The sequence below is a fragment of the Acyrthosiphon pisum genome, chromosome X (genome assembly GCF_005508785.2).
Source record: "Acyrthosiphon pisum isolate AL4f chromosome X, pea_aphid_22Mar2018_4r6ur, whole genome shotgun sequence".
Taxonomy (NCBI): domain Eukaryota; kingdom Metazoa; phylum Arthropoda; class Insecta; order Hemiptera; family Aphididae; genus Acyrthosiphon; species Acyrthosiphon pisum.
In genome coordinates this window covers 119,313,447-119,326,937 of record NC_042493.1, presented here as the reverse complement: position 1 = coordinate 119,326,937, position 13,491 = coordinate 119,313,447, and the positions used below count along the sequence as shown (strand labels likewise).

Here is a 13,491-nt window from a genome sequence, read left to right as displayed (position 1 = left end):
GGAAAATTGAAAATCGCCTCGATCATTCCCTAGTAAACTTGTTGATCAATCATAATCTGTTTTCAAAATTAAAATCTGTCAAACCAAATTCTTCCAGTTTTTTCTAGCTTATTGGTCTAAAAGTCACTTTTTTTTCATTGACTGGAGCGCCCTCCAGCCCCCTTAAGGTTTATTTTATACGGAATTTAAATATAGTGAAAAACATTTTAACAAATAAAATTAATGTTTATATTGGTCAAATCTACATTAGTATTGATTCTTGACAAAACCTGCTACAGCCCCCTTAAGTGACACCTTTACAAATTCAACTTAAAACATACAATTTTAAGTAATTGTATACAGGGTAATTCAAGGCTTAAAATCGAAATGAAATTTTACATTTTAATTTCAAATTTGCTTATTAAAATTATTTTTTTCTGATTTAAATTTAAAAAAAATTAAGTATTGACTTTCATATTTTCTCAACATTTATTTATTTCGGTTTTTAATTTTTACGATTTCAATTTTTATACCTAGCTACGTGCAGATGATCGTTGTTTGCGCTTTTCATTCAAGAGTAGTTACGCGAGACTGAGAAATGGTCCTAAATTATTAGGAAATATCGAAATACGAAATATCTACCGACTCACATTATCCTTTTGACTTTTTGGTTATTGTTAAATTTTAAATTTGAATTACATTCCTTTTGTACTTTTGATTTCATAGAGGATTTTTAACTATTTTCAACGACATTTAAAATTGATTTTTAAATCAATTTCATGCTCCGCAGGATTGAAAAGAGATGCCACAAGATTCATATTCCCAAGACGAATTGAGAGGAATGTTCATCAAGGCTGGATTTCGAATTATCAACATGGAATCAAGTGTCAAAACATATACATATCCAGACTACCTATTATATATTTTAGGTGATTACGACAACATATATTTATTATTATTATTTTTTTATTCGATCAAGACTCAAAAGCTATAACGACAATGATTATTAGTTAGCTACCTACCTAATTGTTTACAATTATTTAATATAAATATCTTACTTTGCCATGGATCGTTAGTTCATGCACTAAAACACTTTGATAAATTAATTATTTGAGTATATCCTTATACAGTTTAGATTCATTCATTAGTTTAATTTTTTAATTTTTAATTTTTGTGTCTGTGTACACGATTAATAGTCGAAATAATGCTTCTATTTTAGACTTCAGTATCTTTTTCAATGGAAAAGTGAATCTTGTTGGTACTTTTAGTAGGTCAAAATTTAAAATTCTCAATAGTTTTCAAAAGCGCCCGGAAAAACGGAAATTTTTACGCAAAATCGGTTTTTAACAAATTTTAGCTTTTGGTGTTACTCTAAAACTGATTACTGTAAATACATGACATTTTCACTGAATGTTTAAATTACCCTTTTCTATACATGAAAAAATTGTATAAAAAATTTGACTTGTTTTGTGCTGTTTACGGATATACTCAGTTTCTAACTTTTTTTAGGTTTTTTTTAAGTTGACTAAATGCAGAATCTGAAAGTTTTGTGACTATTTCACAAACTTCCGAAAAGAATATTGTAATAATTATATTTATACTTAGGGTTTTAAAATTTCATGAAATATTTCATTTTGATGAAAAATAAAAATAAAATGTTTATTATATCTAAAAGTTTATAGTCGTCAACTTCTAAGTGAACATTTTTAAAAGTTGGTTTATTGTATGAAACAAAGAAAATACCTATGTAACATATTTACATATAATTTATAAATTGTTTAACAAATGTATACTACTTATAACAAATTATACGAACTAAGTATTAAATAATGAGCCCAGAGCCCCCTTCGTATCACTCAGCCACATACACCCACACATTATACGAATTTGTACACTTTATAATTACCGAATAATGAAAATACACTATTATTTCATTCATTGTTGGAATTTACTTCAAGTTTATTTCAAACCATTATCTTTTGGATTGCTGATGATTCACATACAACAACATTTTAAAACTCATGTAAAAAAATGTTTTTATCCTCAAAATAATGCCAGGAATATTTTTCAGTACTACATAATATCAGTGTTTGGAAAGAACGTCGTTCATGAATGCACGTTCACGAGTTCACGTTCATTTTTAGTGAACGATACGTGAACGTCACTCGTTTTATTAAAATAGAACGTGAACGTGAACGACGTTTATATTTTTAACGAACTTGATCGATTTTTAAGACGTTCAATTTATTTACCCTTTAATAAATATATTAATTAATTATATTATATATGTCTAAATAGTATATTTATTTTTGGCTTGAGTTGTATATGTTTATAGGCTTTTATATTAAAGGCTCGGTCAAACAGAAAGCGGACTGCCCGCGCGGGCATTGTAAAATAATACAAAGACCGCTTGCCCGCCGCGGTCCGCGTACCCATAAACCATGGTGGACGAAAAGCCCGGGTACAAAAAGTCCGGATTCATTTTTTGATTGCCGGACAAAAAGTCACCCTCTGTTTGACTGAGCCTTTACAGCAGGTAAATGATTCATAAAAAAAATGTATAAAAAATAAATGAACGACCCAATGAACGCGTTCATTTTTTGAAAGAACGTGAACGTGAACGCGTTTGTTTGAAAAATACACGAACGTGAACGTGAACGAGTTCCTTTTTTAAGGACTGAACGTGAACGTGAACGAGTTCATTTTTTTAGTGAACGTTCCGAACACTGCATAATATAGAATATACAAATATCAAATAATAAATCAACAAAAATAATATGTTTTCCTTTAATTCTAAGCGTGTAATCAATTTATTGTTTCTAATCATCTATAACGGAACATGTATAAAAAAAGAAAAATATTTTTCATAATTTAATTGAAATATTTCAAGAAAGTGACATTTTCAATTTTGAAATATTTCAAGTGAAATATTTCAAATTTTAGAACCCTATTTATAGGTAGTTTATAATTTACACAGTAAAAGCTTAAATTAAAATGTTGTTATATATTCAGAAAATGAATGGTTAAAACATTACAAATACAAGATAATTAATTTTCTTAGAAAAATTTTAATATAAAGAAATAATTTTTTTCTGTAAAATAATATTCATTAAACAATTATTAATAATAACTATAACCTATTCACTCCTCACTAAATTATAGGTTCTAAATCATTTTGAATAAATACGAATAATGATATTGTTTTATTAAAATAAAAATCCATTTTTTAATGGAAAATATTATTAGCCGCTTCTTCAAACGCTTGTTTATACAATTCAGAATTCTTTTCTATCACAATAGCATCCATAAGAAATTGATCCTTTTTCATGTAAGTATTTGAAATTACCCATTTGTCGTCGTGAGGATTGTATATTTCAAGTGTATTTGAATAGGACATATTCATCGTTTTTCCTCCAAATACATAAATATTACCATTCATTGCTACAGCACCTATAAATACAAAATAATAATTACTATATCAAATATTTTTAATTACCAAGTTTTTAAATTTTACCAGAAAACGATCTGGCGTAATGTAGTTCAGGTAAGGATAACCATTTTTCAGTTAGCGTACAGTAGGCCCATACACTTTTGTAAAAATTTCCCAAACGTTCACCACCAATTATATAAATATTTCCATTTAATGTGCAAACCGCAGAACCTGTATTAAACTCAGGTATTTGGTCAATATATTTCCACTCGCGATTACGAAAGTCATAATATCCAGCTTCGTCCGTTCCAATCTAAATTAAAAGTGAAACATTCATTATTAATTTGAATAGTTAAATTGACCAGATATCAAAATTAAAATACTAAAAAGAAGGGAAGCAGGTAGCTGTACATTAGGTGTCTAGAGAGCCCATAATATTTAAAGTATATATTTTGATGAAATTATTGCGATTATAGTAATTTATTTTATTACTTTCACTTCAGCTTTCAGTCATAATGAAGAAAGCAAATTTATACATGATAAATAACATAGGTACATGACATGGCAAGACATGACAATACATGCTGTATACTGTATAGGTAAATGTTTTAATCTTTTTTGTACAAAAAGTTATTTTTCTAAAATCTGTTTTTTTTTTTTTATGGAAAATATGAATTTACGGAATAGAGATATATAGAATAGATAGAATATTGGATATACTATACTATATTTCACACTTGATAAGAACATGACCTTGCAGCAGATGATTTAATGTTGTTTGCTTGCAGACAATTCCTGATTGCTTCTCTGAACATCAGTCAATCGCCTACTATTCTATTACAGCAAGCAACAATGTGAAGCAAGATGTTTTAGCTGTGCATGGTCATGCACTAAACATGCGTGGAGTATAGTTGGTAATTTGGAAAGTTAAAATAAAACATTCTCAGTCAATTTTAAAATAATCAAAATAAAAAAAAATACAAGTACAAATATTTAAATTTGTTAAAATTGTATTATTATTAAAATAAGTAATAACGGTTTGGTTACTATAAAGTTAATTCATCTTTGCTCAGTATTGTTGTATTTTATTATATGCAATTCAAATTATATCCATTACAGTGCCTTATTGCATAGCAGAGAATTACCTACTCGAATTTCTTGTTGAAATTAACGATACCAACAAAATTAAGATGCTAAGACAGCAAATATTGTAACAATAATAATGAATAATATTATCTGTTTTATCAGAAGCTTTTTTTAATATTTTAATTATTAAGACAGTTATTAGTATTTATTAAATTAATTTCTTTTAGTTATAAATAACTGTATTAGAAATAATAATATTAAACAAAGCTTTTAACAAAACACAGATAATGTTGTTCTTTATAATTTCTTTATTTCAACAATGTAATAACAGTAAGTGCAATTTGGAGAAGTTTAAACTAAACGTCGAAGAAAATTATACTTGTGTGTTTACCAAACTATGACTGTTACAGTCACCCAAGAAGTTGTTTTTTGTTGTGAAAAACAGTTTTCATAAGAAATTTATGTGTGTGGCGTTTAACCAACATTTATTATGATGGTCTATGCCAGAGGTATTCAAACTTTTTCATCCCAAGGCTCCTTTGAGTCTTCACAAAATGTTGACTGCTCCCAAATTAAAAATGACTGATAATTTAACTCGCAACTAATACTGCCAAACACGACATACGCACTGATAATTTAACGATGGCAGTCGATGGTATCGCTGTCGTTATCGCTACTTACGTGACCAATTAAAGTTATATTTAGCGAATGAATATTGTAGAGTACTAGAGTGTAGACTGTAGACAATTAAACGTTTCCCAACCGGTGTGCCTCAATGATAATAATAAACGTTTTTCGTACAAATATTTTACTAATTAAAAATAATTTATATTAAAAATATTTTAAATTTTTTATTGGTTTTCAATTATATGACGTGGCTTCCTTCGACAACTCCCGCGACGCCCCTGGGAGCCACGACGCACAGTTTGAATACCTCTGGTCTATGCACTTTAATTTTAACTGATTGTATTAATTAAGTATGGTATGGGGTTTTATACTCTATGTGTGCAAGAAAAAGGCAACTATTTTACACTACACCTTTATAAGAAGGTAAATTAACTGTAAATGTTGTATATATATATTTTTAAAAGATTAAAAAAACATCTTACTATGTAAATTAATCCTTTAACGCAGGCAACATAATTATTAATTTTAAATGTATTAATTAGGTCTATTTCACAATTTATGACAAACCATTCTTTTCTCTCTAAATCAAAATATTCTATAATACTGACATCTCCTTCTTCATTATTGAAACCACCAATCTAATAACAAATTATACATGCATAATATTTCATTGTTGTTTTTTTTTAATTTCAATTTTTTTCTATAGTTCTACATGGTTATCAGATTATAATAGATGAACTGACAAATGGATATTATGAAGTGTAAATAAAATTTTTACCGCATAAACATAAGATCCAAGTTGCACTATAAATGGTTTAAGACGTTCAAAATGCATGTTCATACAGGATCTCCATATGTTTATTTCCGGATCGAATATATATGTTGATTTCATTCCATTGGCATGTATAGAACCTCCAGCAGCAAATAAGCGACCATCATCGAGTAAAATGACTGTACTCAAAGTTCTAGGTGGTAATAAGTTATTTTGAAAGATTGTAGGTTGACAATTTTTACATTTGCAATTCTGCCATTGATCTAATGCAGCGTCATACCATTCTAGAGCTGATTCAAATGGATATTGACTTATCACTAATATACCCTAACAAAATAAGAGCCAATGAATGTATAGTAAAATCTAAAATGTTTGTTTGTAATTTTGAAAGTAACTTGTCTATTTTTTCTAAACTTTTAATAAACAATACATTGATTAAGTAGGCACTACTTACTTTTCTAAATGGTCTTCGATAATCCATTCGAAAAGAATTAACTTCATCAATTTTAGCGTCTTGATAATCATGAACCTTTATGACTCCTTGGTAAGTATTTAGAACTAATGGCAACCGAACATACCATAACAATTTTATAGAATATTTGATTCTAGTTGCTGGATCATATTTTATCCAATTCATTACAACATCATAAACCTTTAAAATAGTATAGATTCACAAGGATTCAATAACTTAACTAAAAAATGTATACCATGTCTTCTTTAGCAAATAAATCATCATTCTTGATTAAAAGCATTAATTCATCAAAATTAGTCTTCATAAACTCTTCGGAGTTAGCTACAAATCTAAAAATAATGAATAATATTCGCTTATTTATTTTTCAATTAATGTGATTTTACACAAAATAATAATAATATTAATTATTTAGTCATTGTTAGCTCTCAAAAAATGGGTTATTTATGTCTATGCTAGTAATTATTAAGTACAAAATTATGTAAGAAGGCAATTGTAATGTAATGCAATGTAATTTTGACAAGCGGTTTTTTTCAGTTTCGTTATGGGCCTGTCAAAACTTTTGCCCTCTTCCAAAAATTGAAATGACGCCACTGAATTAGAATACAATGCATATACAATACCTTCTCCCTAACCACTGACAAAATAACACCCATGAAAGGTATTGTCTCAAAGTTATTGACAGCAAATAATAAAAATATGGGATCATGTAATTGTGAACTTATCACATAGATTAACTTGCATTATTTGATTTTTTTTTAATTAAAATTTTGTTTAGAAGAAGGTATTACCCGAAATTTTTTATTATATATGATATGCATATATAATACAGATCATTTAATCCTAGAGCATTAGCATAATCTTTCATATTTATGCAATTTTCCGCGTCAATTAAGTTTTTTATGTAGTTTACACATGCAGTTTCGACTTCATCTAGTAAAAAAATACTGGAACTAGTCAACAGATCCTGAAATAAAAATAAAATTGAACATGTTTAACTATACTCCGACCCACGAGAGAAGTAAGCAATTTCTCAAATGCACACTGACATCAGTGATTCTACTGAGTCATTGTTATCCCCAATCAGACATTTAGTGCGTTATACATAAGCACGTACTAAATTTCCGACTCTTGTCAATATTGTGACCTGACAGGTTGTTTGTAAACAGCCCGTTGATCGCAGAATTGAGCATTGCAGGATAAGATGTACAAACTCAGATATGATTTGATCAAGGCACGGTTTACTTCTCTTGTTGCCACAGTATAATATATTACAATGTTAATATGATAAAATGTTATAAAAAACAAATAATGAAACTAGATACACAATAATATACAAAATAAAAATTACCTGAACATTATTTTCTGTAATATATATTTCTGATGTGTAAAAAAATTGAACAAGTGCACTTAAAATGTCAAAGCTAACATCATTTATATTTATTTCTATTTTATCTTGGAGCCGTTCTTTGAAATAACTGTCAAACATTCTATCAAAATAAACACTATTTGAAGCTAAGACATTTTTGTGGGCATTTAGTTTTTGGTTGTTTACTACCAGTGATACGTCCATTGTACATTCGTCTCTGAAATGTATTATTGTTTATTTTTAATTATATTAACAAATAATGAACTTTATTATTTAATTGTATAATAATGTACACAATTTGTTTACTAATAAATAGTAATATGGTAATCTGTATACATACAGTTGCATCAAATTTGTGTAAGGTTCATTTTTTCCTTTGTATTTTAAACCTTTAGATGTTAAAGCAATTTCGATATCATCATCTGGACATCTAAATAAACAATAAATATATAAATATAAATTTATAAAAAAAAATGGTTACATTCTTGTACATTTTCACATACTTAACATAAAACAATTTTTTTTTTAAATACCTATTTAGAAGAAGTAAGTGTAATATTTTTAATTAACAAAATAAGTCAGTCCAAAAACGAAATTAAAAAAAAATAGTCATTGATTTTTTAACAAATTAATTAAAAGATGTCGGCACTATATGTTTATTCTTTATTACCCAAACGAAACATGCCTAGCAAACTAATGTCTGGCAGTTAACAGAATTTATTATTTGTTTAATATTATGTATAATTGATCTATTTCCTATTATCAAACATACCTATTTAAGAACATGGTCTGTGTTTTACATTAATTATTTTCACAGTAGATATATGAACATTTTAACCTGTAATAAATTACATACTTACTCATGTCTTGTATAAAAAGCCTACGTTCAAACAGAAATAATGTTCAAACTTGATGTTTGATACTACAATAGTAGAACCATGTTTATCTGAACTAATTGAGACCACACCTAGTTCAGAAACGTGAAAGTTCGGATGCTAAACTGTTACTATTACTGTGAAAACAAAATTAATATGTTCATACCTACATATCACGAAAATACATACATAAATATGTAATATTATATGATATACCAATGATATTTATAATTTATTATTAATAATATTGAAATGTTATATGGATTAATTTATTATACATAACTATATGTCTACATGATTATGTGTACAAGCGCTACAACGCTTCTTGATGTTCGGATAATAGAGGGTTCATATAATCGAGGTTCTACTGTAGGTCAATTTACTCTTAATGGAAGGAATGTGAAAAAACAGTTCCCCTATCATCATCGGTTCTTAACGGGAAGGTGAATTTACTCCAATAACAAAGTTAATAATGTTAACTTGATTCTGGTGATTGTACATTTTATATGACGCACGTAGGTCTGAGAAACATGTTTTCTTAAATAGGTAATGCACTAACATTTGTATAAATGAAATATTGATTGAAGAACATTTTTGGGTAACTATAGATGTAGGTAAAGTATTTTATAAATAGCAACTTAATTGTACCTATGTAGTATAATATATTCCACAACAATTATTAGGTATTACGATTAGATCAAAACGTAATGTTAATAAAAATACCTACCTATTTGAATTTAATTTGATTGTCTCTCGGTCTGAATTATCCGTCGAATTATCCATCTTACCGCCGTTACTAGCCAAAGAATTTCGTCTAAAATGTTCAGCCGCAGTTGAAAATTACATCAATTTCGTTTCTAGTGATTGTACATAATATACCATTAGGTATAGGTTATGCGTACAAAATATGGTGGAGTCTTGGAACTCGGATCTGCCGTATTTGAGTTACAATAAGCAAGCGCCACAATATTAAGGATAACAAGACTACTACAATGTGGTAGGGCATTAAGAACTTCTTGCCAAATTCCATGGAGGATAAAAAAACAACTAACAAATCCCAACCAATTGTACCAATATAGAATCCAAAATTCCCTACAAATTATACAAATGGGTACAACCAACCTAACCAACATAAAAAAAAGGCGGGCAAGTGGATGTCGCTCTGCTGTACTGTAGGTTACAAGTGGGTCACTGTTTAATGGATGGTATTAAATTTGAATTCAATGATATAATATCATTGTATAAGAAAAACGATTCTGAGCGGAGACGGTATGCCAGTCTAGGTATAAGGCATAATATAATATATTTATGTCTATGGCATTAAAAAAAAACATAATAAATTCCAAATTAATCATATCACAATATCCATTAGGTACTTATAACGCGTTATACATCAACAACAAACCGTGATACTATCATAGATATATAATAGTATACTTTAGAAGTTTCGAGTACCCACGAATAATATTATACAAACACAACAAAATAACTAAAATAGTTATTCTAGGTTTGTTAATATGTGATTTCGTCCATATTTGAACTTAGAATGACTACACAAATAAACTGTGCTTTTGTATTTTTTAGATTTTTTGGTAACGGAATTAACTACTTACGTGGAATCTTGCGTTATATTTTCAACCCTTAGATATAAAAGTTGAAAATGTTACAAATTTTTAACTACAAAATAATAATTTAATTATTAAAAATCCTTAGTCACGGTTTATTAGCATTTAAGCATTTAAACTTCAAAAATTGTCAAAATATGAAAAAATGACGAAAATTACCATATTATTTTGAGTTAAAAATTCATAAAAATGTTTGTTTTTAAATCTAAGATTTTAAAATGTTATACAAGATTCATTATAAAATTATCTACCTGTATCAAAAAAAAAAAATGTCTACAAGAAAGTCAAATTAAATTTTTATGAGCGTTTGAAATTCAAATTCATACAACATTGGATACTCACTCGATTTCTCATGTCGCGATTTTTTTCTTTTGATGTAATTTTGATTAAAATTTCACTGGATGTTTATTCTAGCAATTCTTATATTTGATAAGATTTTCAAAATATTTTGACTTGTTTGAGCTGTTTACGGACAATTTAATATTTCAATTAATATTTTTTTTTCTATGAATATCAATAAAGTTTTATCTATTGGGCCAAAAAGTGTAATACAAGACTCCTGATAAATTGTTACAATAGCAGTTGAAAAATATTAAAAATACATACGCACAATTTTTTTTTGTAAGCAATTTAAGTTCAAATGTTGACAAAATATGTAATTATCACGAAAATGTGCAAATTATTTTGAGTTAAAAATGCATAAAAATGTTTAAGTCAAATCTAAGTTTTTAAAATATTATTAAATTTAAAATTTAATAATTATTTTGTAGTTAAAAATGTATAAAATATTCAACTTTTATATCTAAGGATTAAAAATTTAAAACAAGATTTCACGTAAGTAGTTAATTCTGTTACCAAAAAATCTAAAAAATACATAGTTTATTTTTATAGTCATTTTAAGTTTAAATTCGGATGAAATTACATATTAAAAAACCTAGAATAACGTGGGTACTTGACACTTCTAAACTATACTATTATATATCTATATTAGTATGACGGTTTATTGTTGATGTAAAACGCGTTATAAGTAGGTACCTAATAGATATTATGATGTGAATAGTTTGGAATTTATTATAGGTCAATTTTTTTTTTTTTTTTAAATACCATAGTTACTTATAATATGTCTTATACTGACATACCGTCTCCACTCACATTCGTTTTTCATATACAATGATATTATATCATTGAATTCAATTTTAATACCATCCATTATACAGTGACCCACTTGTAATCTACTGTACAGCAGAACGATATCCACTTGCCCACTTTTTAGATTCTGAGCGGAGCGATGTATGTACCTACTGATTTTACAATGATGTGTGTTTTATTTTTTATTTTTTTTTATGTCTGTCATCAACTTTTAAGACAGTAAAAATGATTAGATTTTCTTCAACAGTATCTTTTCTGATAGGAAAGTGAGTCTAGTTGGTACTTTGGTGGGTCAAACGTAACATTAAATCAATGATATAATGTCATCGTATAAGAAAAACGATTCTGAGCTGAGACGGTATGTCACTCTAGATATAAGACATATTATGTACTTATCAATGGTATAAAAAAAAACTGATCTACAACGTTACCTATAGTAAATTCCAAATTAATCATATCACAGTATACATTAGGTACTTATAACGCATTATTCATCAACAACAAACCGTGATACTATCATATCATAGATATATAATAGTGTATTTTAGAAGTTTCCTAGCTAAGTACTCACGAGTAATATTATACTATCACAAAACAATAACAAAAATAGTTATTCTAGGTTTTTTAATATATAATTTCATCCACATTCGAGCTTAAAATGAATATAATAATAAACTGTGCTTATGTATTTTTTAGATTTTTTGGTAACAGAATTAACTACTTACGTGAAATCTTGTTATAAATTTTCAATCCTTAGGTATAAAAGTTGAACAATTTATATATTTTTAACTACAAAATAATTATTCAATTTTAAATTTGATAAATTTTTTCAAAATTTGAACTTCGAATGCTTATACAAAAAAATTGTGCCTATGTATTTTTAATATTTTTCAACTGCTATTGTAACAATATATCAGGTGCCTTGCATTATATTTTCACGCTTTTTTACCCAAACAAACAAAATTTTATTGATATTTATAGTAAAAAAAACTAAAAAAATTTAAAACTGAGAATGTCCGTAAACAGCTCAAAAAAAGTCAAAATATTTTCAAATTTTTATGGTGTATAGAAAATGAAAATATTAATTTTCATACATCTACAGTCGTTTGTTTTTTAATTACAATAAAATAAGAAAATCGTCACGTAAGAAATGGAGTGAATATCAAATGTTGTAAAAATATGAATTTCAAACGCTCATAAAAATTTAATTTGAGTTTCTTATAGACATTTTTTTTTATGATAAAGGTAGATTATCCTATAAGGAATCTTTTATTACATATTAAAATCTTAGATTTAAAAAGAAAAATTTTTACGAATTCTTAACTCAAAATAATTTGCTATTTTTCATGATTTTTACATATTTTGCCAATATTTGAACTTTAAATGATAATAAAAAAAAACTGTGACCACGGATTATTAATATTTATCATAATATTGTTCCACTCAGATATATTGTTACAATATCAGTTGAAAAATATTAAAAATACATACGCACAACTTTTTTTTATAAACATTTAATGTTCAAATTTTGACAGAATTTATCATATTGAAAATTGAAAAATGATTTTGTAGTTAAAAATGTATAAAATGTTAAATATTTTTAGCTAAGGATTGAAAATGTAACACGTATTTTCAAAGTTACCCAAATTATCAGCTACATTAACACAAATTCACGAGATTTTAAAAAATATAGAATTTAATACTTACTAAAAAAGACTTTTTGTTAGTGAATAATAAGTAATAACGAAACAAATATTATACTCGGTTTCTCGACAGTTCGTAATTAACAAGCTTAATGCAGTTTGAACATGATATTTGTAGACGGTACTTTCAAAAGTTGCCCGAAAATAAATTATCTACTCTTTACTTGAATAGTGTGCTAAATAATAATTATATCCCACTCAGTGCCGTCAAAATCATAGGTGTAGGCGAAGGGCCCTTAGCGGATATACGTCAATTTTTTTTTTTTTAATTTGATTCATAATAATTTTGTTATTATCTTGTATTTAATTTCATATAACAAAATGTAAAAGCTTGATCCGTCTAGTTGGTACTATTGGGGGGTCAAAAGTAAAAATTTTCCAGTAGTTTTCAAAAGCGCCGTGAAAAA

The 13,491-nt window shown here is 27.1% G+C and overlaps 2 protein-coding genes and 1 pseudogene across 2 annotated transcripts; 1 reads left to right on the top strand and 2 right to left on the bottom strand.

The window, feature by feature from the left end:
* Positions 1-973, top strand: part of LOC100568859 — a 2,110-nt pseudogene extending 1,137 nt beyond the window's left edge.
* Positions 974-3,205: 2,232 nt separating this feature from the next.
* Positions 3,206-6,375, bottom strand: LOC115033236 (kelch-like protein 2). The gene is made up of 5 exons (XM_029485466.1): positions 6,349-6,375; positions 5,901-6,221; positions 5,605-5,760; positions 3,494-3,722; positions 3,206-3,429 (listed from the first exon to the last, which is right to left on the bottom strand). The coding sequence occupies exons 1-5, from the start codon at positions 6,373-6,375 to the stop codon at positions 3,206-3,208; spliced, it is 957 nt and encodes a 318-aa protein (XP_029341326.1).
* Positions 6,376-7,150: 775 nt separating this feature from the next.
* Positions 7,151-8,518, bottom strand: LOC115033235 (kelch-like protein 28). The gene is made up of 4 exons (XM_029485465.1): positions 8,505-8,518; positions 8,073-8,162; positions 7,793-7,949; positions 7,151-7,330 (listed from the first exon to the last, which is right to left on the bottom strand). Exons 1-4 carry the CDS (start codon positions 8,516-8,518, stop codon positions 7,151-7,153), a joined length of 441 nt encoding a protein of 146 aa, XP_029341325.1.
* Positions 8,519-13,491: the final 4,973 nt, after the last annotated feature.